We start from the raw sequence: 27,087 nt of genomic DNA, 5'->3' as shown, positions 1-27,087 counted from the left end.
AAAATCAGGAAAATTGTATAATTCTCATGAAAGTGTTTATTCTACAAATTCAGTTAAATTTTTAGTTTAAGGGAAGCTTTAAAGACTTCAGCTGTAAAACATTAAATATATCCTTTACTTTTCTGAAATGTGGCATAATTTACTAGAGAACTTCAGAGAATGTTTTAACATGCTTGATGCATGTGGTAATTTATGCACTTTCAAGATGCCTAGTGACTTATTACTCTGGCCCTCCCAAATGCAAATGCAGTTGTTACCAGGAACTCTAAGAGTGATTCCAATTTTCAGATTTGTGGAATTAGGACTTTCCCAATGGTTATCTTTACAAAAGGACAATCTGTAGTAAGCAATCTGACTTCCAGGAAATATGCTTTTATTCCAGTTATTTCCTAGTAGCACAGCTGCTTGCCCCACTGATTTCAGTAAGTACAACAGTATGCCTCTTTCAGCATCAATAGATTGTTATTTTGCAAATAAATTTGAGTTGAACTCTAAAGTTTTCTTGATGAGTTAATATCCATAGGATATTTTTCTCAAAGTTTTGTCAATTTTGTCTTTGTAAAGTCCTACACATGAAGGATTTAAGTAAATGTTTAAAATTTATTTACATGCCTTTTTTGTCTAGTTTTCAGCTGCACCAAAAGGTGTTGGTGAGTAGCTAAGCTGTGCTGTCCAGAGGACTGTGAGAAGCATCAGAAGTTTGCTCACTGAACCTTTCTTGTCACTCCTATCTAAAAGATGAGTCCTAACTGGTTACTCTGCTTCACAAGTGAGACTTTTCAGCAGTACTAGAACTCAAAGATGGACCATCACATTACACAAATACCATGGAACTTTGCAGTGCTACAGCCTGCCACTGACTACAAATTATAGGTATTATAGGCTCTGAAAAAGTAATCTAGAATTTAAAAAAAACCCAAACACACAAGTACAAAACAAAGAAATATCTTAAAGCACTGTTTCAACCCTGTGATGTAAAGATGATTAAGCAGCAGTAAATTTTTTAGCTGCACTTGAAAAAATATGAAGAGGACCTTTGAAGAAATGGTAAATCTTCACTCATATTTCAGATTCCAGCAGCAGAGAACAGAGAGACTTGTAGTGCTAAACAAATACCTGTGTTTAAAGTTCTGCTCTGTACAGAAAATTAAATCCTAGAATAACAATCAACACAAAGAAGAAGTAGCATTCAGCATTATATTCTGCAGTGAAACTATCACTTTATTATTTTTTTAACAATGAAGACTTTTTAGGTAATATTTGAAAATTCAAAAGGTGTTTCTTCTCAAGTCTTAAAAAACACACACTCATTTGTCCTAGAACTAAAATTTGCAATTGCATATGTGGTACTTATTTTAGAAAGCTAATCCTTTAAATATATTATAAGCCAACTCACACATCTCCTTACCACAGTAAAATTTTTCTCTCATTCTCTTCTTTCTCTCATTCTCTGTGGCTGTGTCTACCTGGACTTCAGTAAAGCCTTTGATGCTGTCTCCCACAGCACTGTCCTGGAAAAGCTGGCAGCCCATGGGTTGGACAGGTGCTGTCTTCACTGGGCTAGGAACTGTCTGGATGGCCAGGCCCAAAGAGTGGTGGGGAATGGAGCTGCATCCAATTGGCAGCCAGTCATCCATGGAGTTCCCCAAAGCTCAGTATTGGGGCCAGCCCTTTTTAATATCTTTATTGATGACCTGGAGAAAGGGATCAAGTGCCCCCTCAGTAAGTTTGCAGAGGGCACCAAGTTGGGTTGGAAGTGTTGATGTACTGGAGGGCAGGAAGGCTCTGCAGAGGGATCTGGATGGGTTGGAGCAATGGAACAAGGCCAACTGTATGAGGTTCAACAAGGACAAGGGCCAGGTCCTGCCCTTGGGTCACAACAACCCCATGCAGCTCCAGGCTGGGGCAGAGTGGCTGGAAAGCTGCCCACAAGGAAAAGGACCTGGGGGTGCTGAACGACAGCAGCTGAACATGAGCCAGTGTGTGTGCCTAGGTGGGCAGAAAGGCCAATGGCATCCTGGCTTGGATCAGAAATGGTGTGACCAGCAGGACCAGAGAAGTGCTTGTCCCTCTGTACTCGGCACTGGTGAGGCCACACCTCGAGTGCTGTGTCCAGTTTGGGCTCCTCACTACAAGAAAGACATTGAGGTGCTGGAGCAAATCCAGAGAAGGGCAATGGAGCTGGGTCTGGAGCACAAGAAGTGGCTGATAGAGCTGGGGGTGTTTAGCCTGGAGAAAAGGAGGCTCAGGGAGGACCTTCTCACTCTGTACAACTCCCTGAAAGAAGGGTGGAGCAAGGTGGGGGTTGGGCTCTTCTCCCAGGGAACAAGCAATAGGACAAGAAGAAATGGCCTCACGTTGTACCAGGGGAGGTTTAGATTGGATATTTGGAAAAATTTCTTCACAGAAAGTGTTATCAAACACTGGAAAAGGATGCCCAGGGCAGTGGTATAGTCATCATCCCTGGAGGGATTTGCAAGATGTGTAGATGTGGATCTTGAGGACATGGTTTAGTGGTGGACCTGGCAGTGATGGGTTAACAGTTGGACTTGATGATCTTAGAGACCTTTTCTAACCTAAATTATCTTATGAACTGTAAAGCTGGTAACATGTTTAATCTCAAGAAAGTTGATCAGTATAGCTATAAGAAGCAGAGAAGGTATTCGTTGAAGCTCTCAAACAAAAGCATAGCAAATATGACCTCTTCATTGTAGGCACAAACTCGATGGGAGAGTTTTAATGCAATCCTCAACAACTTACATTTACATTAAAACCAGGATAAATGGCATTCACAGATGTTAAAACTGGAAGCAAAAAAAAGTGCTATAATTCATTCTCACCTGCAAAAAACAGGCCGTAAAAATTCAGCATAAGACCCCTTAACAAAAATACTGTGAAAAAAACTTCTATAACTTTCCTCTGATCTAGAGTGCATCTTTCAGAAAAATGCTCAAAGATCAGGAGAGAGTAAAAAATGTTGCTTGTTTCTTGCAAATGCCAAAAGGGGTTGTTGGGATGGTTCAGTCTTAATGATCGCATACAACAGCTATTCCAGTCATATAATAGCCTAACAAACTTTCAAACTGTATATAAAATTTGCTTAAAATGCTACTTGTTTTTTTTACAGTATAATGCAAGGCTTATTCATGTGCACAATAACAGGATGACTTTAAAATTTAAATTTTACTGAAACAATGTAACAAGTTATATCGACTTTTGGTATATGTAGCATTAATTTTAGCTTTAAATAAGTCAATTTTACTGAGTTTTGTAATCAGTGGGCATTAGTCCCTTAAGACAGAATAACTATTTAAATGGCTTTTGAACTACCTGAACTAATCTTAGTTTAAACTGGATTTCAGATAAATCACAGCAATTATGTTGTATGGGACAAAGCCAGAACATATTTTCTTGGGGAAGGATGAGGAAGGAGAAACAAAGGACAAGAAATACATGGAGTTGAAAGAAGGAAAGATAAAGCAAAATATACTAAGCTACATGGAATAGGAGGGATGCAAGAAGAAAGGGAATAATGATGCAAAAAAGAATCCCTAGAAAAGATTTCCTACAAACTATTAAGAAATATATGATGACCTAAATAATGTTTATGAAAATTTCATCTTCTAGTGTAGTAAAACAGTTATAAGTAAAAATGGCATGGAGTAAAACTGGATGCCATTTCTCTCAATTGGAGTGAGGATGTTGAGGAAATGACATGAATATTTTCTATATCAGTTATTGACAAATAGACCTTGGCTTATTAAGAGATATCTTTAGGAATTATGAACCCTAAATTATGAACACTGGAATTCACCTAATTATATCCTAGAAAGTAGGTTACCAGGAAGTTGGGCAAAAAAATATAAAACTAAAAATACACATGAAAAATCTGAAGTTCAGACACTTTCTACAAAATCTGCATAGATGAACACTCAAAACTTGATTTGTAAGAGAATCATAGTTATTCTTTCCATGAAACTTATTTCTAGTATAATTGTAAGAATCTTATTCTAGATACAATAGCCAAGAGACTGATATCAGATTCAAACTTTTATTTCCCTTGGAAACTATGTCCCAAGTTATTTCAAAATATTTAAGAAATAAATGACTTCATAAAACACAAAATACACAAAAGCACTGCAGAAAAGCTATAAACCTGAATTTAAAATTAATGCATTGCTCATGTGTGACACTGCTAGTAGAGTCATGCCAACTGGATTAGAGTCAATAAAACCTTTACGCATTACTAAAATATACTGTATAAATAACCACATATAATATAGACTACAAAAAAGCTTACTTCAGAAACATTTTAGAAAGCATACATACAATGTATATAGCTCTAAGGGCTCTAAATTCACCAGTTTTCTGCACATAGAATTGTGTGATTTCAAAGTCTATCCTTAGGAACTGAATTCCGTCAGAAAGTTTTCCATATGCCTTATAATAAACATAAAACTTTCATCCAAAATCTTTAGACTAAGCTGACAGCAAAGATGTCAAAATTTTCTGTCTGACTCTAGATTCCTGTTATTGTTAGAACTGGAAACTTTGCCTGTTCTGAATATCAAAAAGGAAGCAGGGAAATGTTCATATTTTCAGAATAAAAACATTTAACAAGAAGGCTAAGATTTTACAAATAAGCAATACTCATGCTGAATTGTTAAGTCTTTAAGGGTCAATACAATCAAGTTAGTAGAGAACAGACATAGCAAAATAAATTCATCATACAGATATCAACTCAGTACACATGCACATAAACATAGCTATACATTCACAAAGATTTCTAAATCAGTTCTTATCAGATAAATTTTTTAAGAAAACATTTTATTCTCAAATTAATGAGCAATGATATACCCAGAACTGCATTCATAAATAATCCTAAATACAGTTAAAATCCTCTCCTCTGGCACTTTATCTGCCTACTTTTGAGATATGACAGCTCTATAAACATAACTACATAAGAAATCTAAATGCTAAAAAATAAAAAAGAACCCTGACCAGGTAGTAATATTGATTTCACAATGTGAAATTATCTACTTCAGTCTGAAACCAAAGAAACTAAAATTATAGCACCAAGAGGAAAAAAGCGTCAAAATTGCAGAAGAGACAATCAAATATCAAACCTATGATCTGTTATGAATGAATTCCTGTTTATATGACTAATTTGATAATGCCAGTCAACTGTTTACGTTCCCTCTTTCCACATACACTGAACCACAAAGACAACACTATCTGAATTCTCCTAAAGATAGAACTTTTTAATAATCTTATTGTCACACAGCCTAAAGTATGGAGGCTTCCCAATAGAGTTGTGTTTATAGTGTAAGAGGCAGATGAGGCTTTGTAACTGCCTTCTTATCTCATAATGTAAAAATATCCCTTAGAAAAAGCACATTTCATTTCCAAATAAAAACATAAAAGAACCTTAGGGCTTCTATACGTAGTATTTCACAACATCTCAGCTACAACAACTTAGTTACAGTAGTACCATTCCCTTATACAGACACACCTAATCATTCATATAGTTATGTTTAACTAAATAAATTACAAGATTAAACTCATGTAACTGAAGTACATTTTAAGACTATTTAAGTGTTCCCACATTAGGAACTTGCATTGGAATAAACAAATCTTTTTAGTTATCCTGTAGCAAGATTTCCAATAACCACAATCCCATAGACAAATTTCCCTTTGTTCCCCAAAATCACCATATAAGCTAGAGTATAAACTATCAAACATTTGTGTTTAATTTCTAACCATAGGAGTAGCAAATCTAAAAGAACAGGAGTATACAAATATAATGCAATTAGCAATAAAAAAAATCAACTTACCTTTATTAGATTTGGATGACTTGTTCTTGCTAGGTTTAAAACAAGAGCCCCTTGATTTATCTTCTCTATCCTTAATAAATTTCTGCACGTCATCCAGTGAAAGTTTTTGAAGGACAACTACAGGCTTGGCTCCTTTATTTAGATCTTCAACTAGCCCAATCTTCTCTACTTTGTCCTGTTCACCTTTAAATTCAGTTTTCCTTGATTCCTGAGTGACATTGACATCTTTATCACGCTTGATTTTTGGAATGACAAAATGTTTCAATGCACCAGATCTTGCCCCCAACAAATAACTGGGAAACTCTGCTTTATTGTCAGCATGTGCTTTATTACTATTTACCTTACTCTTATTACCATCTGTCCTTTGTTCATCCTTGCTGTTTTGTGATTTAAAGCCAGGTTTATCAGGTCTTGATTTACTAGAATCTCCTCTACCTTCCTGTTTAATGCGAGGGCTGTCAGGTCTTGATTTCTGATCCCCAGAAGAAAACCTTTCCCTTGATTCACTAGATTCATGTCTATGTTTCCTTGCAAATTTCTCGGGTTTTGAACCATCAGATTTAATACCATGTTTAGAATCATGTTCATTTTTGTTTGAGGATCTCAAATATTCAGGTCTTCTGATCTTGGATGGATCTCCTCTGTATCTCTCCGACTCCTCCCTGTCCTCTGATCTTTGTTTGAGGCTATCATGGTCACGCCTTGGTGTATCAGAAACTGAGCGCCCATCAGGCCTCTGTTTTGTTGGATCAGGTCTACTTTCAGATTTTATCCTTGAAGGATCAGATTTCACATCTTGTTTATGCCTAGATACTTCTATTTTCTTATCTGGTAATGGTTTACTTGAGTCCCTCCTGTTATCATGTCTATGTTTTGGCATTTCAGGCCTGCCTTCATTCTTCTGTTTCGGTATTTCAGGCCTCTGCCTTATTTCCTGTTTGCCATTATTTTGTTTTCCCTCATTTTGTTTCATCTCCATTTGCCTGCTCTGGTTTTGTTTTGATTCTGTTTGTCTGTTCTCATTTTGTTTAACTTCCATTTGTCTGCTTTCATGCTTGCTTTCACATTTAGCTTCTACCTGTTTCTTCTCATTCTGTTTACTTTCCAACTGCCTGCTCACATTTTGCTGAAATTCCATTTGTCTGTTTTCATTTTGCTGGATATCTGTGTTTTGACCCCCAAAGTTTGACATTTTCCTAAAAATCTCAGGATGGTTTTCAGGTTTAAATTTAAGAACTCCAACAGTGTCTTCTTGGGGAACACACACAAACATGTCATTATACTGCTTAATTTCTTCAGGTTTTTTAATAATGTCCAAATCCTGAGTTACTGTTGCCTGAGAGTCTGCTCTTCCTGCTTGCTGCAGATCAATACTAACCATCAGCGCTGGCCTTGCCCCATTTCCTGCAGAACTTGTCTCCTGAGAAGCTGCTTTATTTCCTCCAGTAGCACCTCCAACCTCCTGTGGTTTGTTTTCTTGTTTTCGCTTCTTCAGAGGCTTATCTACAAATTAAAAGAGAAAAATCACAAATGCTATATATTAGAAATAGGCAAATGACCAAGCAAAAATGTCCATTCCCCTCTACCCCCACCAATTAATCCTCCTCCACATGTATATGCATACAAACAACAAAACCTATTGAATTTAAAAGCAAGAATAGAATTTCTCTAATACTTTTTTAATGTGTTCATTATTAATCTACCACATGTGCCAATTAATCATTAAAAACATCTTCGAGACATATGAAATCAGTTCCTGTACAATTCCCAAGAGAACCATCTAATAAAGAAACTGCAATAATGGCCAAAAATATCATTTACAGTTGAAGCAAGTTTTGAGGAATACTACTATAAAAGATTCTCTTTTGCAGATTAAGCCTGGTTCATTATACACGAACTATGCAAGGATCTGCAATGATTAAGACAGAACTTCTCCCTACTTGATTCAGTTGGGCTTTGCATATATTGTAGCCAGGGAACACATGAACAATGAACAAAAAATTAATAAAATAAGTCCAACACTTAATTCTTCTCTTTGAAACAAGGACTATATCAAGAGTTGGAGTCTACCATATCACATATGAATAAGTGGGGGTGCCACTACACACTTAAAAGCTTCAGTATTTTCCCCTTGCAACCATAATGCTTTTCATGGATGAAATAAAAAATTCAGTGATAATTTTATGTAGTGTCAAGAGCTTGACTCTACAATAATCCTTTCAGTTTACATTTAAAAAAAATAATTAAAAGTAGAATACAGAAAAATAGAACGCAAGTCAACCACCCCCTCCTGTAATTTGGTAGAATTCATAGAAATGAGAAGCACATGAAAATATCAATTTAAAATACAACCTATTTATATTACCAACACAATACTCTAAACTAAAATTAATTTCTACCATTAAACGCAAAAGCCCTACCTGCACTAAGGCTTATATTCTCATTTTGTAGTTTGTCAATAAAAATATATATTTGCTCTGTAATCAGGGAATATGATTATAAGTCTAAGTAATGACCAAACACAGGTTGAAAATTCTATCAAAATACAATATAAGAAAAATAACTTATTTTGTGCTTAGATTTGTGGTGCCTTTTCACCTGATGCAATGAGCCAGCTCTCCTTTTGGGAGCAGGGGAAAATTAAGGAGGATACAATCAAGGAAGAAGGACTTAAACTCTTAACAAAAACACCCCAAACCTCTCAAATTGTAAACCAGAATTATAACTGACTTCTAATTTCCTCTATACTTGTAGAAGATTCGGATTCAGAAAAATTAAAATTTTTAAGGATCATCTCCAAAATTAACATTAGAACACAGTAACAAGTAGTAAGATAGTCACCTCCAGTGATGTGAACAGGTTTGTGGATTTTTTCCATCAATTCTCAAAACTATTTGTATATCTCTAACTTCCTAAAACTCCAAAATTATGTGTAACATTTAATGTCTGGAAGACAATAAAGACAAATACAATAAACTCCATGCAGAATCTAGTCAACTGCAAATAAGGAACTATTCAAAGTAGGAACACTTGCCAACTTTATGATAGATACGTAAACCAAAATAAATTTGATGAATTGAAAGTGCAGCTTTTTAGCATGGCGGTTTTTCTTTTTTCTGTCCAACAACAACAAAAACTGTTGGATTCATATGAGAGCTTATCTAGATCAACTTCTTTACACTACTTATTGAAACAAATGTGGGTTTTTTTGAAACCTTCATACAATGACAAAAAATATTTTTCTCCCTGTGACTAAGAGGGCTTTGACCTCACTGAGTTTCATATCAGGTCTTAGGAATGACCATGAAGTAGAAGCTTCCAAACGGAGAGATTTCAAATTTGATTATTTTTAAAAAACATATATACATTAATATACATACATACACACACACACACATATCACTACCTTATTTCTCAATTAAAACTGCTGAAGTTTTGAAACACAAATTGATAAACTTGTGTTCTTATGAAAAAGTCAGTCAATTTTTTCATTTTAATTTAGAAATGTCAGTCACACTGAAAAAGTCCTGTAAAGCTCTGATGGTGGATCTAGCTTTTAAGACATTACTGTTACCAGTTATCTGCCCTGTCCCTTTAACTGAGGTTATCACCTGTAGCAGAGGGGAACACACATTCACATTTCTACAAGTGCGTTTCATTGTCTAGTGCATCAGATTACAGCACTAGTGAAGACAGTTTGCATTAACCTAACCAGACTGAACAAGCTAGCTAAGAACCAAGCAAAGGTTTCCTTCTCCCACCCCTACCATAGGAGCAAGGCAAATGGTAAGATGTGATGCCTTAAAGTGGTGTAGCTAGATCAACGAAAACTCACCTTTCAGAGCCCTCATGCTCAGGACTCTAAGATTAAACAACCAAAACAATTCAAATATGACCAATTTTCTCTCTTGAACTTCCATGGGCTCAAAATGCTGCTGTTCATCAGCATCCAAAATGTCAAATTGTAAGTTGAGAACATATAAATAGATGATTGCATCATAATTTGTCACATACACCCTAAATACAGAGCTCATTTGATGCACCTTCTTTGCTTCTCTTGACAGCTCAGTACTGATGTTTAGTAAGTTATAACCACAACCTGTTGATATATCTTATCTGAGAAGAAAGGAGTGCCTTCAAAGTTTTCTTTTCCTAAATGTCAAGGTGATTGCAGATGGAGTTACAGAATATTCACAGATTTCTTGATATTTCCAGTGCATCTTGAGGGTGGTCTTCAGAACTAGACTTAATAATGACAGTTTTGCCTCTATGAGAGTTCTGGACCTAGGACAAAAAAGCTGACCCAAATATATGAAAAGAAGCAAGTTTGCCAACAATGCAAAACTAGGAGGACTTGTTGACTCCCTCAAAGGCAGAGACGCCCTGCAGAGAGACCCAGACAAATGAAGGTGCTGGGCAATCATCAACCATATGAAGTTCAACAAGGGCAACTGCTGGATTCTACACCTGGGATGGGGCAACCCTGGATGTATGGACAGACTGGGGAATGAGATGCTGGAGAGCAGCTGTGGGAAGGGACCTGAGGGTCCTGGTTGATGGCCAGTTGAATATGAGTCAGCGGTGCCCTGGCAGCCAGGAGGGCCAACCATGTCCTTGGGGTGCATCAGCTGGTCGAGGGAGGGGATTGTCCCACCCTGCTCTGCACTAGTGTGACCTCACCTTGACTACTGGGAGAAGTTTTGGGCACCACAGTATAAGGAAGACATTATGCTATTGGAGAGCATCCAAAGGAGGGCATGAGGGTGGTGAAGGGCTTGAGGGGAAGCTGTATGAGGAGCATCTGAGGTCACTTGGCTCATTCAGCCTGAAGAAGACCTTACCAGGGTCTTCAGCTTCCTCCTGAGGGGCAGCAGAGGGACAGGCATTGAGCTCTGTTCTCTGGTGACCAATGACAGGACTCGAGGGAACAGCTGGAACTGTGTCAGGGGAGGTTTAGGTTGGATATTAGGAAAAGGTTCTTCACATGGAGGGTGGTTGGGCACTGGAACAGGCTCCCCAAAGCAGTGGTCATAGCCCCAAGGCTGCCAGAGCTCAAGGTGCATTTGGACAACACTCTTAGGAACAGGGTTGGATTGCTGGAGTGTCCTGTGCAGGGCCAGAAGTTGGACTTGATTCTTGTGGGTCCCTTCCAGCTCAGGATATTCTATGAAAATATCAGGTTGAACTAGTGCATTAAAGGTAGGATGAGTACATAGTACCACTATCTTCATTGTGCATAATGGAAAAACTCCACTGAATGGGTGCAAATACTTTTTTGGTTGCCATCATATCTGCAGAAATATGAAAGGTGAAAAACACCATTGGGCTTTATCAAATTCTGAACTCACTTTGAACTATATGAGAATAATCAATAGAGTATCAGAGAAGTGAGGAGAGTAACCTCTGAAAACAGATGTCTTCAAGTCTTCGATTTTACAATCAAATATATGCAAGTTTACATAAATCTGTCTTGTTAAGGCATGAGTCTCAAGACCCCATAGGGTCTCAATGAGCAGATGAACTTAGGAACTTTACAATATCCATTCAAATATTCTTCATACTCTTCAAGACATCAGTATCCAAGCTTCTTCCACTTAATTCCGTAGACAACAGAATTTATTATCAGGATCTAGGAGTTTGAAAAAATATCAGACTAACATTTTTCTTTCAAATCCTGCAGACATAGGTTCAGAGCTTGCCACAGTTCTGAACAGGTAGGCTCACATGCTGTTGAGAGCGATTAAATGTGATCGGGATCTTTTTGCTTCACTCTTTACAGCAATTTTTGTAATAGAAGGAATATGTAGTGAGCCACAGAAGAGCTTTCTGACTATATTATAGATCAGGTATCCAAGTTTGTTGTTCTCAGATTCTTTTCTTTTCAGAAATATTATTCACTCCTCCCATTTCCCTGCCTCCCAAGAACACAGATACATCAAAAATGTATCTACATTTTGTTCAACTACTTGAACAAATTTATGACTGTTCAGAGTACAGCCTGATCTCAGTTGTTCTCCTATGTGTGCACTGATTTGTCTTGGCAAATTTGCATGGACATTCTCTTTATATTGCAATATGCTCACCAAAAGGCAGTACCTTGGTACTCAGAGCAAGATGATAAATGATCTTATTCCAAAAAATAGCAGAGATATTCTGTGAAATTAAATGGGTCACTGTGGTGCAAGAAACAAAGTATTACAGGAACCACAAGTTTGAAATGGATTTCCAAGCAGTTGTGTCTCACCTGTCCTGTTATGAACAGTATTCCTGGAGACAGGTTGTGGCCTTCATCTTTGGAAATATCTGCATGTCAAAACAATGAGTACTTTCAGATTTAGATATTAATTACTGTAGAACCTCTGTGCAAAAACACATTGCACTGGAATAACCACAGATACCTTTGAATATATTTCTGATGAAACTACAAATCAATTGTGATCTGCAGCATATCCATGCTGAAAATGGATATACTTGGAAGCTGGGCAAGTATTAGGGACAGTAGCTGGATGAGGGGAGCTGTATTAAAGAAGCATCTGCATTCTTCCATTTAATCTGAAATCTTTCCAAAGCAGCAGCCAGAACACCACTAGTGCCGAAGTCTCCAATGTTGCTGCTTTCTTGCAAACTCAATGATTGCCTTAAGTCTCAGATTAAACTTTTTCAACAAATTAGTATAATAGGATGATAGCCTAAAAACCTCTAGAACTGCATGTCCTAGAAGATGGAAATGGGTGTTTTGTAAATACTTGTGAAAAGGTAACAAGCCTAAATAAGAACCACATGCATGATTGCTGAGCTTTGTTTTAGCAGAATGGTAACAGTCTGTTCTATTGGTATTGTTTGGTAAACTTTAAAATCCATAGATTTCTGATTTATCTTGACACAACATATAAATTACCACTTCCCCATTTACACCTTGTAAAGAATTCAGTTGGAGATTTCATATCCAAGATGGATAAATGTGAATGTACTCCTCTTCAGAACCATAAAGATTGATCCTCTAATGCTGAATTCTATGTGAACCATTTTGATGACTCCCAGTATAAATTTTTGGGTAACAACTGAGTGTATTATTTTAAAGCTCTAGCACTCTTCAGAGATTATTGGGATATTCTTCCACTAATTTAAAATACCACTTATTTGCATTATTTAAATCAGCAGTGAATAAATTTATCCCAAATATACCAGGCCTAAGCAGTTCTTACTTATTGTCAAACGTTCAATTTTTGAACATCAAAGAAAAGTCAGCCAGAGGCCATTATGAGCTTACCTTATTTAAGCTAACAGTCAAGACTAGGAATTTTCAACAAATAACACATAACTATATGCCTAAATAAAAAAAACTATGTTTACTGGGGCCCACACTCTGCTGCCAGAGGAATGGAGAAAAATGCATTGGCAATGTCAGTGGTGGCATACCACTTAGCTGCCTTGGACTCCAGCTTGTACTGGAGTTCCAGCATGTCCGGCACGGCAGCGCTCAGCGGTGGAGTCACTTCACTCAATGCACAATAGTCCACAGTCAATCTCCATTCTCCCTCAGATTTGCGCACAGGCCAGATGGGGCTGTTGAAGGGTGAGTGGGTTTTGCTCACCATCCCTTGCCTCTCCAACTCACGGATCATCTTCCACCCAGGGGGAGGAACCAAGCATTCCTACCTGGATATAATCTGAGATTTGGAACACCATCAGCAACCTTATCCACTGAATTCCCGGAGGACAAGAGCTACAGAACCACCACTGGACCTTCAGAGGAAGACCAGAACCTTCTACAGGATCACCACTTCAACAGACCCCCATCTATCACTTCAACAGGACTGCAGCCACCATTTAATTGGACTGCTACCATCACCCTGACCAACAGGGTGTCAGGTTGTATCCTGACTGTCAGTTTAAGCCAGTATTTTCTGCCTTTATTTTAATTTTCCTATTAAATTAGAGTTCTGACTTAGAGTCTCCCACTGGTTTGTTTTCAGACGAACACACTCCCCTTAAAGGAGAGACTCAGCAAACATAAGTCAAAAATTTTAGTCTCACTGCTTGCTCCCTTACAGAAGAAACTAAGAAAATAAAGTCATGAACCTGGTATAGGAAGCTTTATAGAACAAACATAATTACAAAGGCTCCAAAGTAGAGACCAGAGGGCTGCTAGCCTCTGCAGTTCAGAGGAAGGGATTTCCAAGAATCTGAACAGAAACAGCTGATAATTTTTAGCAATCTGTCAAGGGATTTTGTCAAACTTCTGGTCACTAGGCAAAAAAGAAAGTCCATCAAGACGGATGTCCAAATTCATTCAGGAAATAAAACAACCACAAACCAAACCAAAAACAAAACCCCTAAAAGGACTACAGGAATCTTTGACATGCTTTCAGGTGCAGCACAATTCATAATCTTAATTTTGGTAAAGTTCTGTTTGCTTTCTTAAATATGACAATAATGTCATAACTGGAGGATGAAATATGATCTTACAATTTTTTCTGCTTAAGAATGTTTTGTAAATCATTATTCCCTGACAACTATATTAATACAAAAGAAATATTACACTAGATAATAACAAGAATTGAACTACAGCAAATTATAATCAAGCATCTCCACTTGTTTAAAGACTAAAGCTGTCATACAAACTCCCTGAAATGTTTTTATAAACAATATGATATCAATTTATCTATGAGATATTTTCCTGAAAGAAATTCAGGGTTTTATCCATGTGATTGCTTTGTGAAGAATTATAGTTTTGTAAACTGAATTTTTAAAAAATCTGAGAAAAACCTGAAGTGTGAATACTTTTCAAATACATAGTGCAGCACCTAACTTCACAAGAAAAAGGCAACACACTAACAGTAGACTTAATGAAGACTAATTATTTCATGTATCACATACAGATTAACATTTCCAACAAGTTTCAAATTCATTTGTAGGAACAATAAACTTTTAAAAAAAGGAAATTACAGTAATTTCATGCATATAAGGTGCACTCTTTTGACTAAAATTTTGGTCTGAACCCGGAAGTGTGCCTTATACCCTGGAGCGCCTTATATATGGACAAAGTTTGGAAATTTGCCAACCCGGAAGTGCGAGCCCGCAGCAGCCCCAAGTCGGGCCAGTAAACCTCGTGATCACGTGATTCTGTTACTAATTTGTTACTTTGTTGTGCGCGTATCCTCGCTGCAAAAAAAAAAAAAAAGTGCGCCTTATACACCGGTGTGCCTTATACTCGTAAAATTACCGTACTTTTAAATTTATTGGTGAACACTTTTAATCTCCCTTCCAGATGTTGATTTTATTCTGACATCATACCTTTCATTCAAAAGTATTTTCAATTAACTAGATCCAGTAACATTTACAGTAATTTCACGACTATAAGGCGCACCCTTTTGACTAAAATTTTCCCTCGAACCCGGAAGTGCGCCTTATAGTCCGGAGTGCCTTATCTGATGTACAAAGCGGCGAAATTTGACAAACCAGAAGTGTGAGCTGAGAGCCATGGGGAAAGCCGGAAGTGCCACAGCAGCCGGCTGGGGGCGAGCCCGGAGGCCTGCGGTACCGCCCCTCTCCAGTCCAGGCAGTCCCGGGGCCCCATGGCTGCCGGGTCAATGTGGGCTAGGGGGGCCGCGGCACCCCCCTTCCCGGGTGGAAGCAGTCCCGGGAGCCCATGGCTGCCGGGTGAATGTGGGCTAGGGGGGCCGCGGCACCCCCCTTCCCGGGTGGAAGCAGTCCCGGGGAGCCATGGCTGCCGGGTCAATGTGGGCTAGGGGGGCCGCGGCACCCCCCTTCCTGGGTGGAAGCAGTCCCGGGAGTCCATGGCTACCGGATGAAGGCGGGCTAGGGGGCCGGCGGCACCCCCGCTCCTGGGTCCAGGCAGCCCCGGGGAGCCATGGCTGCCGGGTGAATGTGGGCTAGGGGGGCCACGTCACCCCCCTTCCCGGGTGGAAGCAGTCCCGGGAGCCCATGGCTGCCGGGTCAATGTGGGCTAGAGGGGCCGCGGCATCCCCCTTCCCGGGTGGAAACAGTCCCAGGAGCCCATGGCTGCCGGGTGAATGTGGCTAGGGGGGCCACGGCACCCCCCTTCCCGGGTGGAAGCAGTCCCGGGAGCCCACGGCTGCCAGGTGAATGTGGGCTAGGGAGCCCGTAGCATCCCCGCTCCTGGGTCCAGGCAGTCCCGGGGAGCCATGGCTGCCGGGTGAAGGTGGGCTAGGGGCCCCGCGGCACCCCCGCTCCTGGGTCCAGGCAGCCCCGGGGAGCTATGGCTGCCGGATGAAGGCGGGCTAGGGAGCCCGCAGCACCCCCGCTCCTGGGTCCAGGCAGTCCCGGGGGCCCATGGCTGCCGCGTGAATGCGGGCTAAGGAGCCCGCGGTACCCCCGCTCCTGGGTCCAGGCAGTCCCGGGGGCCCACGGCTGCCGCGTGAATGCGGGCTAGGGGGCCGGCGGCACCCCACTCCTGGATCCAGGCAGTCCCAGGGGCCCATGGTCGCCGGGTCCAGGGTGGCTCGGTGGCTCGCGGCACCGCCCCTACTGGGTGGAGGCGGGCCCGGGGGCCAATGGCTGCTGGGTTGAGGCGGTGCCTCGGCCAGCAACCGCACGGGGTGAGCTGGGGGCGGGGCCTCGCTGCAAAAAAAAAGTGCGCCTTATAGTCTGGTGCGCCTTATATGATCTACAAAGTTGCGAATTTTGCCGAATCCGGGGGGTGCGCCTTATAGTCCGGTGCGCCTTATGGTCATGAAATTACTGTATATAGGATGATAATGGAAAAAAAGTCTGTCATCATCTTAGGTTGATGTTGGAGTGAACATAATGACTATGAGCTACAGAAATGCTGGGCTTAAACTGTTAATAAGCTTTGTTAATTATACATGCTCTTCTTTATCAAAATTTAAATCCATTATAGAGAAGTGACTGTCCTAGAACAAAATAAAGTCATTACTGGGTAAGTAATATTATAAATCCTCCCATCCATTTAACAGGTACAATCTAGGGGATACGCTACATGTATATTATGCTTAATTCTTATCTTAGTTCATGCTATAAATAAAAATAAAATACACATCTTACTAAACTGAGTTCTAGTTATTTTCTACACCTCATTACAAGAGCAGGTTTTTGCACTACCCTATGTAAAGTACAACCTGGATAAATGTGGGAATTCACTTTCATGTTACACAAGAGCACCAAAGGAAAGTAAACACTATTAAAAAATATGCCTTTTAAAAAAACCCATGCTTTTCAGTATTATATTCTTAAAAAAATATAAAAGAAAGCAACTTTCCCTAGATAGTTGGAAACATCGCAACACTTAATTTCAATTTCTCTAGACAGAAATGTCTTCCCCTTACTTTTCTTAAAACACGTTGGACCATAAAACAAAAGTCTTTCATCTATAGGAACTGGATTTTGCAAATCTGCTTTTTCTTGGGAAAACTACATTGGGTGCCAGTTTCATCTAATACATAACACTACAAAATGGAGACCTAATGAAAGTTTGTATACCCAAAATACATGGTACCCAATTCTCACACCATCCTACTACATAATCATTTGTATTTTACAGTCTCATTTCATGTTCTGGTATTAACTGTAAGCTTCAGCAAGATTACTATACAAATTGCTACACTTTTATCTCTATTTTAAAGTAAATAACCCCCCTATTGTCACAGTATAAGCTGGTTTATACTCTACCAAATATGGAAAAGCACACTGGTGGGACACAGGCCACCAGGAGAAAAGTCGAGAAAAGTTAGGGGGTTGGTCCAATGGTCCCTGTCTGGCTGCAAGAAGCCAAAATTGGTCAAAAGGAGGCTGGACAGCCAGACTTTGGGCCAATCACAGGAGCTTAAAGAGATACATTTAGGAGGTTATAAAAGGAACTTTTAGTGGAATAAAGAGGCTTTTGGTCGAAAGAATCACAGCGTGCCTGTCATCTCTCTCGGGGGGGGGTCAGGAACAAAGCAACAAATGGTGGCCTGTACGGGGACCCAAAGAAACAACTGGTGACCAGCCGACGTGACTTCGACAAAAGCCAGTCCTGCAAAAAGCAGGGGTGCTAGCCTTTGAGCTAGGGAATCTGCCCAAAATAAGAGGCAGGGAAAATTAGCTGGCCCTCAAGCCAGGGAGGTTGCCCTAAGAGGCAGGAGAAAAAAACTGGCAAAAATCCAGGTCGCCCCAGAGACGAGGGAAGCTGGAAAAAAGAGAGCCAGGGAAGTCCAGAGACTTTAGAAAAAAGGTCCAGAAGCTTGAAGAAAATTTTGGCCGGAGCCAGGGAAAACAGCAAGTCCAGAGATTCTAGAAAAAGGGTCCAGAGACTTGAAGAAAATTTTGGCCAGAGCCAGGGAAAACAACTGAAGAATGGGAGGAGTACTTTCTACACGTCCCAGCCCAATTCTCCAGGTATGGAAGTTGTTTCTAGAAGAATGGGAATTTGAGTACTCGGAGGAATCATTGCATGATTTAATATTATGGGCAAAAGAAAAGGGAGAGGAATTGACAGAAGAGACAACATTAGATATGGACTATTGGAATAATCTAGGGGAAAATATAATAGAAGCAGCTATGAAAAATGATCCAGAGGCAGTTAAAGTGGTAAAACCGTGGAGGACAATTATAAAATTGATAAAACAGATAAAATCGGAAATGCAGAGTAAAAAAGGAGGCATAGAAAAACGTGGTAAGCCTCTTAATAGCACAGAGAAAAAATACCTTCTCAGTGCAAAACAACTCTGGGGAATAGCAGAACAATGGAGACGATCCCAGTAGCTTTAGCCTAGCCTGCCGCCCTAGAAGGGACTCTGCAAACCAGTAAAACCATAGCAGCAGATAAAAGGGAGGCAGGAGGGCGTCTTGCACTATCCCAAAAAGAAAAGGAAAGGAAAAGGGGGATCCAAGAAAGGTGTCAAGATGGCGTCGGCCACATGGCGACCAGGGACAAAGAACAAAGCATGCCTGACTCGTGGGGCATGGCGCTGCCCCCGGGCCACCCCTGGTGGGGCGCGGTTTCGCCCCAAGCCCAGCCCTGGTGGGAGTTGTCGCCAGCTTCGACCCAACCGGTGTGGGTGGTACCTCCTGTCATGGCCCAGCCTCAGAGGGGCGGGGCCCCAGCCCCGGTCCAGCCCCAAGTCATGCCTCCGGGGGGAGGGGTCCCGACCCCAGCACAGCATCTGGAGGGCGTGTCGTTGGCAGAGAAAGAAGGCGTGGTCCTGCCCCGAGTCACCATGGAAACCCCTGCCCACAACTGCCCGGAAGAAGAACGCCCACGTGACGTCACTCTAGGAATACCGACAAGCACCTTAAGAAGCCCACCGGAACCAGGAAGGGAAAACATTGGAGCTCCGAAAAACTCTCCAGCTCCAAAAACTTCTAGCTCCGATTCTACTGCAATTGTTTCTTTGTATCAAAAGTCGATCAATTCCAAGAGATCGCAGCACAAGAAAACACTCAGGACATCCAGGAAAATAATACAAAACAACTTAATGTTACCAAAGAGCCGGAAACAGCTCCAGCTCTATCTGATCCTGCTGTGATCTCCGAAGCCAAGGTAGTCACCACACTTTCAAATTCATTTACGTCTCCAACTGAAAACTGTAAGTTGTTAAGGGAAGAGGGAGGATATTTCCAAGTCCCTGGTTTAATTAACACCCAGCGTCCATGGGGACAGGGAAATTTCTCCCCGGGAAATAAACATTTACACACTAACCTTTCATTAAGCTATAGAGGGGAGAAACACATAGATATAAAAGGGGAATGTAGCATTTCTAAACAGCCCCAATCACATGAAAAGCCATCATCTCAAGTAGGGAGTGGGATTCAAACACCTACACAAATTAGAATGTGGGAAAAACCCTTAAAAAATACCCACCAAGTGAAAATCAGCAAGAAAAGAATTACCAAAATAAAGCTCCAGAAAAACAATAACAAGCAAGTCAATCTAAAAAGATACCACCAGACACATAGAAAAGCTAAAACACAGCGACAGAGAATAAACTATCTTCTCAATATATATAGCAAGATGTTACTTGCCTCATGTCTTGAGACAGTGAAAATAAAAATTGGAAAATCTAAAAACACCAACCCAAGCGATGAAAACAGCAGCGTTTACCCTCAGGAGGGTTCGGCAGCTGCTTTGCCCATCTCTAATCTAAATTTGTCAAAGCCTGTATATTTGGCAAACTTTGCTAAGTTAATATTTGCCTTGTTAACTTGTTCTCTTACAGTTGCTAAAAACGTGTCTTATCAATGCAGCAAATACATGTTAATATTTTTAAGTGTATGTTGAAGTTTGCACTACAATGTTTGTTAATGTTGCTTGTATATATTGCGCTAGCATTATATATTATTAGCCATGCAGAAAAACTTTAGGATGTTACTTCCTTTAACATTATAAGTTTAATTAGTCAAAATTATGTGAGTTAGTTTGGTGGGGGGTATTTCATTGTCAAATTAAAATTGCATGGTTTTCTAAAATACAGTAATTTCATGAATACAAGCCGCACCATTTTGACTAAAATTTTGCTCCCACACCGGAAATGCGGCTTATACTCAGGAGCGGCTAATATGTGAATAATTTTCTGACATTTACAACCTCAGAAGTGCCAGCCAGGGTGCCGAGCCGAGCACCTGCTAGTAAAAGCCGGCATTTCGTGATTGTTACAAATTGTTACTCTGTTGCACCGTGGGTGAAGCCTGGCTCCCTGCAGGCAACACGGGGGACAGGGAGAGAGGCGGGAGAGCTCTCTCCTTCCCTCCTCTGCCGCAGCCCGGGGGAGGGACGGGGGGGCCCCGTGCCGCCATTGCCGCGGCTCGGGGGAGAGATGGGGGGGCCCCGTGCCGCCATGGCCGCGGCTCGGGGAGGCGGCGGGGGCCCCGTGCCGCCATGGCCGCGGCTCGGGGAGGAGGTGGGGGGCTCTGTCCCCGCCCGCCTCTGCCGCCGCGGGAGCTGGGGGGGCTCCGTCCCTGCCTGCCACCACGGGGCAGCGCCGGGCCAGGGCGAGCAAGCCCAGAGGCGGCAGCCGGCCCCGAGCGGCCCCGCCGAGCAGCAGCGCCGGGCTGGGCCACCTGGCTCCGTCAGCAGCCCCGAGCAGGCCGAGCCTGCACAGCCCGAGCCGAGCCAGTAAACCCCGCCATGCCGCGGTTCTGTTACTATTTGGCAACTTTGTTGCACGTGGGTCCTCGCTGCGAACGACAGAGCGGCTTATACTCAGGTGCGGCTTATTTATGGACAAAAACCAAAATGTTTGCCAACACCCGGCAATGTGGCTTATACTCAGTGCTGCTTGTATTCGTGAATTTACTGTACTTACCTCTTACCACTTTTCAAAATTTAGTAAAGGTTTGGTTTTAAAATAGAATAGAAAAAATATTTTGCCTAGTCTAATATTTCAGCCCTGGCCAGGTTGGAATATTAGCTAAGCAAAAGAATGTTTACCATCAAAACCTTCTCAGTCTATTTCAATTGTGGCCAAATTGGAATTTGACTGACAAAGGGAAAAAATTATAAAATTCAGATATTTCTGAGTTAAAATTGAAAACAAGTAATTTGATCTAGTTGATTTAGCCTTGCAAAAGTTAAAACCTTTTCCTTTGAGATAAACATGAAGAATCTTATCCAGAGAAGATTCTCCTAAGTTATCATTTAAAAGGAAAATTCTTGAACAATATTAAACACTAAAATTGAATTGTAAAATATCAACAATTATAATTTTCACCAAACTAAGGTAATTCAAAATGCATGTTTTCCTCTGTTCTAATTTCAAAAACAAAGAAAGGGGGAGAAAGGAGAATTTGAAACATTTGTGTTCTTAATTGAAATAGTCTTAAGTTAAAAGGTTTATTGGTTAAATAAAACAAAGGAGAGTAAGGAATAAAAGAAAGATGTATGTTCTTATTAGAAATGGTTTTAAGTTAAAGGGTATTTTGCTTATAAAATGTATATGGTTTTGAACTGAATGGTTCGTGTTTAATGTTGAATTGGAACGTTATAATTACTAAGTAATTGAGCCTGTAATATGAGTAACAGAGATAGTACATATCTCAGAAATTGCTGACTACTGGCATTTTAGATTTCAGTCACTTAGCACATGTCGGTGATTAAAAGGAGGATATATCTTCCACACTTGCTTGTGAAGTTAACAAGAAGAGACATTGGAACTTAGGACCCTCTGGTTTCACAAAGCAAGAAAAGCTGGGATGTATAAAATCTACAAAGAGCAAAACAGCAGATCCCAATTCACCTGTCACATCTCCTACTGCAGAGTTAAAGGACATTAAAATAACAGAGTTGTTTGTTTACAAAATATTTTCCTGTTTATAAATTGTTTTGCTAAGTTTAAATTTTGTACAGTTCTAAAGTTAAATGTTTATAAGTTATAATTTTGTTGTTAAAAAGACCAAATAGTTCCTGAACATAAGTACTGCAGCCTCAGGTATGTGGAATCCATCACGAACTAAGAAAAACAAATTTAGTTAAAATTGAATTTATGCTGTCAATGTCCTTTTACATGCAAAAGGATCCTTGCAGGTAAGATAACAAAGAACAAGCTGCATATTTGCATTTTCAAAATTTTTTTTTAATTAATAAAAAAGAAACCGGGAATTTTCACAGTATAAACTGGCTTATACTCTACCAAATATGGAAAAGTACACTGGTGGGACACAGCCCACCAGGAGAAAAGTCGAGAAAAGTTAGGGGGTTGGTCCGATGGTCCCTGCCTGGCTGCAAGAAGCCAAAATTGGTCAAAAGGAGGCTGGACAGCCAGACTTTGGGCCAATCACAGGAGCTTAAAGAGATACATTTAGGAGGTGATAAAAAGAACTGTTTGGAAGAATAAAAGAGCTTTTGGTCGAAAGAATCATGGCGTGCCTGTCATCTCTCTCGGGGGGCTCAGGCATGAAGCAACACCCTATAACATATTTTTGAAAATGAATGGTAATATACTGGCTATAATTACATGTTCTGTCATTTCATTCATTGGCTACATAAAATTAAACGTAAACAAAATATTAATTCTTGATAGTGTTCTTCTATCTCTTTTTTGTGTGACTTTTGGGGGGAGATCGGTCATGGGGAGAAAGGGAAGGTAGATGAATAAGAACTTTAAAGGTAAGAGAAAAAGTTTACTTACCTATAAATGCAGTTTTGAGTTTTGCTCTGGCAGATTCACACTCTTGGGATGGGTGTGTCTGCTGCTATGGGCTTGGAATGAACTAAAAAAAGAAGGGCCCACAGCAGGCATCCAAATGCCCCCTAACTGATCCAATTATTGGAAATAAATTTATTACAGTTTCACTTCTCCCTAATTCAAAGTATCTACAGTAAGATTCCAAAGTAGCTAAAATGGATCCTCAGAGGTAAAATATACAGGGGAAAAAACCCAAAGAAATGAGTAAGTTCATCTCATTTAAAAAATTATTCTAATCCTTTAAGTTTAAAAAACATATATTAGTCTCATAATTAAATGGTAATTAATGAATGATTTAATGATTTTTCTTGCAAACACCAGAAAACAGTGCCTTTTACAAGTAAAGAACTCCTTAATCTGCTAAGACAGCTGCATCATATAAAAGTGTCTTAGAAGTAGCATAAAATCTAACAATGAACACACAATACTATGTATGGAAGAACTCAAAATTTAGCAAATCTGAATAAAAAACTAAAACAATTTGAAAAAGAGTTTCTGAAAGAGAGATGGGTTGCTTTCTGTTTTTTCAAGTAATTTTCAAGATTATCTTCCCTTTTCCTCTTTCAAGAAGACTCAGAGCTCCTTTTAACATCAATATCTTAAATATTTTTGATTCACAGTATTTGGGAGCTTTAGAAAAGCATGAAAGATTGTGAGGTAGAAACCTTGAACCTGGAAATTAATTAAGCAATAGATCTAAATCTTAACAAGAAGAACTTAATGTAATGTTCTGGGAAAGGTTTAGACTGAAAGTGACTGACTAGTTTTGAATTACTTGACTATAAACAAAAATGTGACTACTGACAGTGTTTAGAAAAAAGTGTGCATGAAGCTGCATTATTTGTAATTTCTTTAGAAAGGTATTGTTAAGATAACTTTCCTGTCTGACCATTCAGGAACCACTCTGGGAGTCACACTCACACCACTAGAGACTGTCACTGCTGGGACTGAAGTCCCTTCATAGCAGGCAACTCCAGTTAACCAACAGGTGCCCGGTTTGACTCCCTACCACAACACACTCAGAGTCAGACAAGTTTCCCTCACTGGCCCAGCCCCAGGCTTCCTGCGGCAGAGTCCCAGACACCTGGTTCCTCTGAGCAATTGAATCATATTGCAGTGACATCATAACAGCTCGAGCTGGAGCCTCCAGGAAAGGACCCCAACAAAAGAATCCCTGGATTTTTGTACCCTCACAGTCTGTGCTCCCGATAGTCTGGGGTCTTCCTGCTGAGTAATTTGCTCCTGCTGAGTCTCTGAGTGGCTGGTCACCTGGCTGGCTCTGCAAGTCCTCGTGCCCTTTGTTAGGCAAAGGGTCGGCACCAGTTCACACCAGCCATTTCCCACCACCCAGAGCACAATCTGCATCTCCCACTGCAGCTGCAGACCGAGGTATCAGCAGTAGTGGTGTTCCTGAACAGTATCCTTATGTACCTAGGCAGAAGATGGTTTACTTGTCGACTTGTGGAAAAAGATAATCCCCTTCTGTATTAATCCTTCTGAACTGCTTTTTCTAAACTCAATCTGAGTCTTGATAAACAATAGAAGGGTCTATCTGTGATATTACACATCCTTTCAAAAAAGAAGACCTATCATGGATTAACAACTTGTATCTGATCAGGGTATAGAGGCCACTGTGAGGGGAGGTAATGGGAATTGAAAACCTGAGTCTTATCATGTTTCACAGACTCATTTGTTCTGAAGCTATTAAACATAATAGATGCATTAGACTGTAACTTTCAGTGCCTTGATCTCCAAACTTTTAAATCATTCCTTTAATTAACAGACACAAATTACTTGCAAGATTAATCAATACAGAGAGACTTCCTTGATGGAAAAAGCAGGAAGAGATGGATTATTGTCCTTCCACACAGAGGACAAGGACAAAACCAAATTTTCAAATTTTACACCCCTCTATAAAGATGAAAAGACCATGTAATCCACTTAATCCAAAAACAGAGCTCTGAAAAGCACTCAGATATGGAGGCAAAAGGTCTATATTCTAAAATCTCTCCCTATGCATATCTGATAGACATTAGATCAAATCTGAGAGATTTTGCATTAGTAATTTTTGCACTAAGAATTCCTTTTTCAGAAACCAAAGGCATAACAATAAGGTTCCAGAAAAATATGCTGCTTTTCAAATAAGTCAGCACTTTTCAAAAGCCCTGTATTAGTTTCACCTCTGGAATGGAGACTGCCTCCCTACTTTGAGAGACTTTGGTGGGAGCTAAATATTTTAACAGTTTTGTTAGAATTAGGAATTTATTACAGAAAGTACTATAATTTCCAAAGGACTGCAATCTCCATTTCCCACCTCTACCAAACATTATAAAGGCATCTCAGCATTAAAAACACCCCAAAACCTTAGCATTGACTTATGCAAGTGCAATAGTTGTATAAATTTTAGCAAGAACCTCCCAAAAAAAAATCTCTGCCTCTCTTCTGGAATAAACAGTTCCACCACACTAATGGTTCCCAACCTCAGAAAGAACATGTCATATCCATGCAAAGTCTTACTGTTAAAAAAGAAGCATCTGAAAACCTCTGATGAAGCATAGTACTGCAGAGATTTCATGTCAGCCATACGAGGAGCGGCTACGATCACGGCTTGTTCAGCCTGGAGAGGAGGAGACTGAGGTCAGACCTCATCACTGTCTACAACTTCCTCACGAAGGGAAGAGGAGGGGCAGGCAGTGATCTCTGGTGACCAGTGACAGGACCTCAGGGAACAGCTGGAGGTGTATCAGGGAAAGTTTAGGTTGGATATCAGGAAAAGGTTCTTCACACAGAGGATGGTTGGGCACTGGAACAGGTTCCCCAGGGAAATGGTGATGGCACCAAGCCTGACAGATTTCGAGAAGCCCTTGGACAATGCTTTCAGGCACATGGTGGGATCGTTGGGGTGTCATGTGCAGGGCCAGGAGTTGGACTCAGTGATCCTTGTGGGTCCCTGCCAACTCAGGATATTCTATGGTTCTACAGTTCTACGATTCTAAGAAAAACATGACACAAGAGATCACTAATATTCTATCAAAACTTGTGAGTACAATTCTACTCAAAGTAATTTATGGAAGAAAACAACACATGCCTACACAGAAAGTGTAGTGTGACTGTAATATGTATTCCCATGCCTCAATTACAAAAGCAGCAATGCTTTCAAAAGCATTTCAAAAGCATATGCTTTCATGCACATTTTACCATGTACTAGCACCTAGAGTAAGGTCTTTAGAGGGACACTTGCTATGTACATCATCAGCTAGCACTATACATTCCTGTTCTAATTAGAATGAGTGCATGCTACAAGCACGCTCTTTTCTTGACATAATGTGATTTGAAGTTAAAGTAGATGTACTAAAATGCACAAATTCCAGGCTTTTGCATAAATACAGTAAGCAACTTGACAAAAATGAATGGCATATTTAGGAGTTACTGGATATTTTTCTAACATGTTCCCATAGGAACAATAGAGGAAGCTTCTTCCTGCAGTCACAACAAACCAAATTACTATAACTAGAACAATCCCTGAGCGTATGAACTTGTAGACGTAGTACAAACTTACAAGCAATGGCAAAAGTGTTACCAAAAAAAAAGAATCATATTTCTCCAAGGCAAGAATTTTTCAGGAAATCTGCCCCAAGACTGCTAAAAATCCTTTTACTCAATATTATTAATTCATCACTGAAACTTCAGCAGCTAAAGTGAAAAGAACTGCTGTCTGGCATAGGGGCAACTTATTATCAGTGAATAAATAGTGGTCATTTGTCCCAGTATAAGGCAACAACTCTTGCACCTGACCCACAGCAATTGAAGGAACTCAAGAAGAACTGAGACTTGCCAGAGGATACAGGTAGAAGGAAAGCATGAGGTTGGAATCCTTAATTGGTAAGATGGATATTGAAGAGTGGTGAAAGGGTGAGATCACATTGTATAAAAACCACTTCTTTCCCCAAAATAAACAAATCAGAGTCTGCCCATGGCTATGTAATTACAGTTAACAAACTTCAAAACTCATGTTTAATATCTCCTGAAAGTCAGAACAAAACAGAAAGTGTGTTTTAGTCTCACTCTGTTTGAAGATTGCTGTGGAT

At 40.2% G+C, this 27,087-nt stretch overlaps 1 protein-coding gene across 4 annotated transcripts in view; it reads right to left on the bottom strand.

Moving 5' to 3' along the window:
• LOC117005088 (nipped-B-like protein) overlaps positions 1–27,087 on the bottom strand; it is a 174,179-nt gene that overhangs the window by 60,714 nt on the left and 86,378 nt on the right. For 3 of the 4 annotated variants that reach the window (XM_033076350.2, XM_033076349.2, XM_033076347.1), the window contains one exon: positions 5,835–7,337. In XM_033076350.2, coding sequence (XP_032932241.1) covers positions 5,835–7,337 — 1,503 coding nt within the window. Of the gene's footprint in view, positions 1–5,834; positions 7,338–12,078; positions 12,140–27,087 lie in introns of those variants that run through there. The other variant, XM_033076351.2, reaches the window with a different exon arrangement.

Source organism: Catharus ustulatus, chromosome W (assembly GCF_009819885.2).
Source record: "Catharus ustulatus isolate bCatUst1 chromosome W, bCatUst1.pri.v2, whole genome shotgun sequence".
In the NCBI taxonomy this organism is placed as follows: domain Eukaryota; kingdom Metazoa; phylum Chordata; class Aves; order Passeriformes; family Turdidae; genus Catharus; species Catharus ustulatus.
Note: the sequence above shows the minus strand (reverse complement) of the source record. Positions and strands in the feature narration are given on the sequence as shown.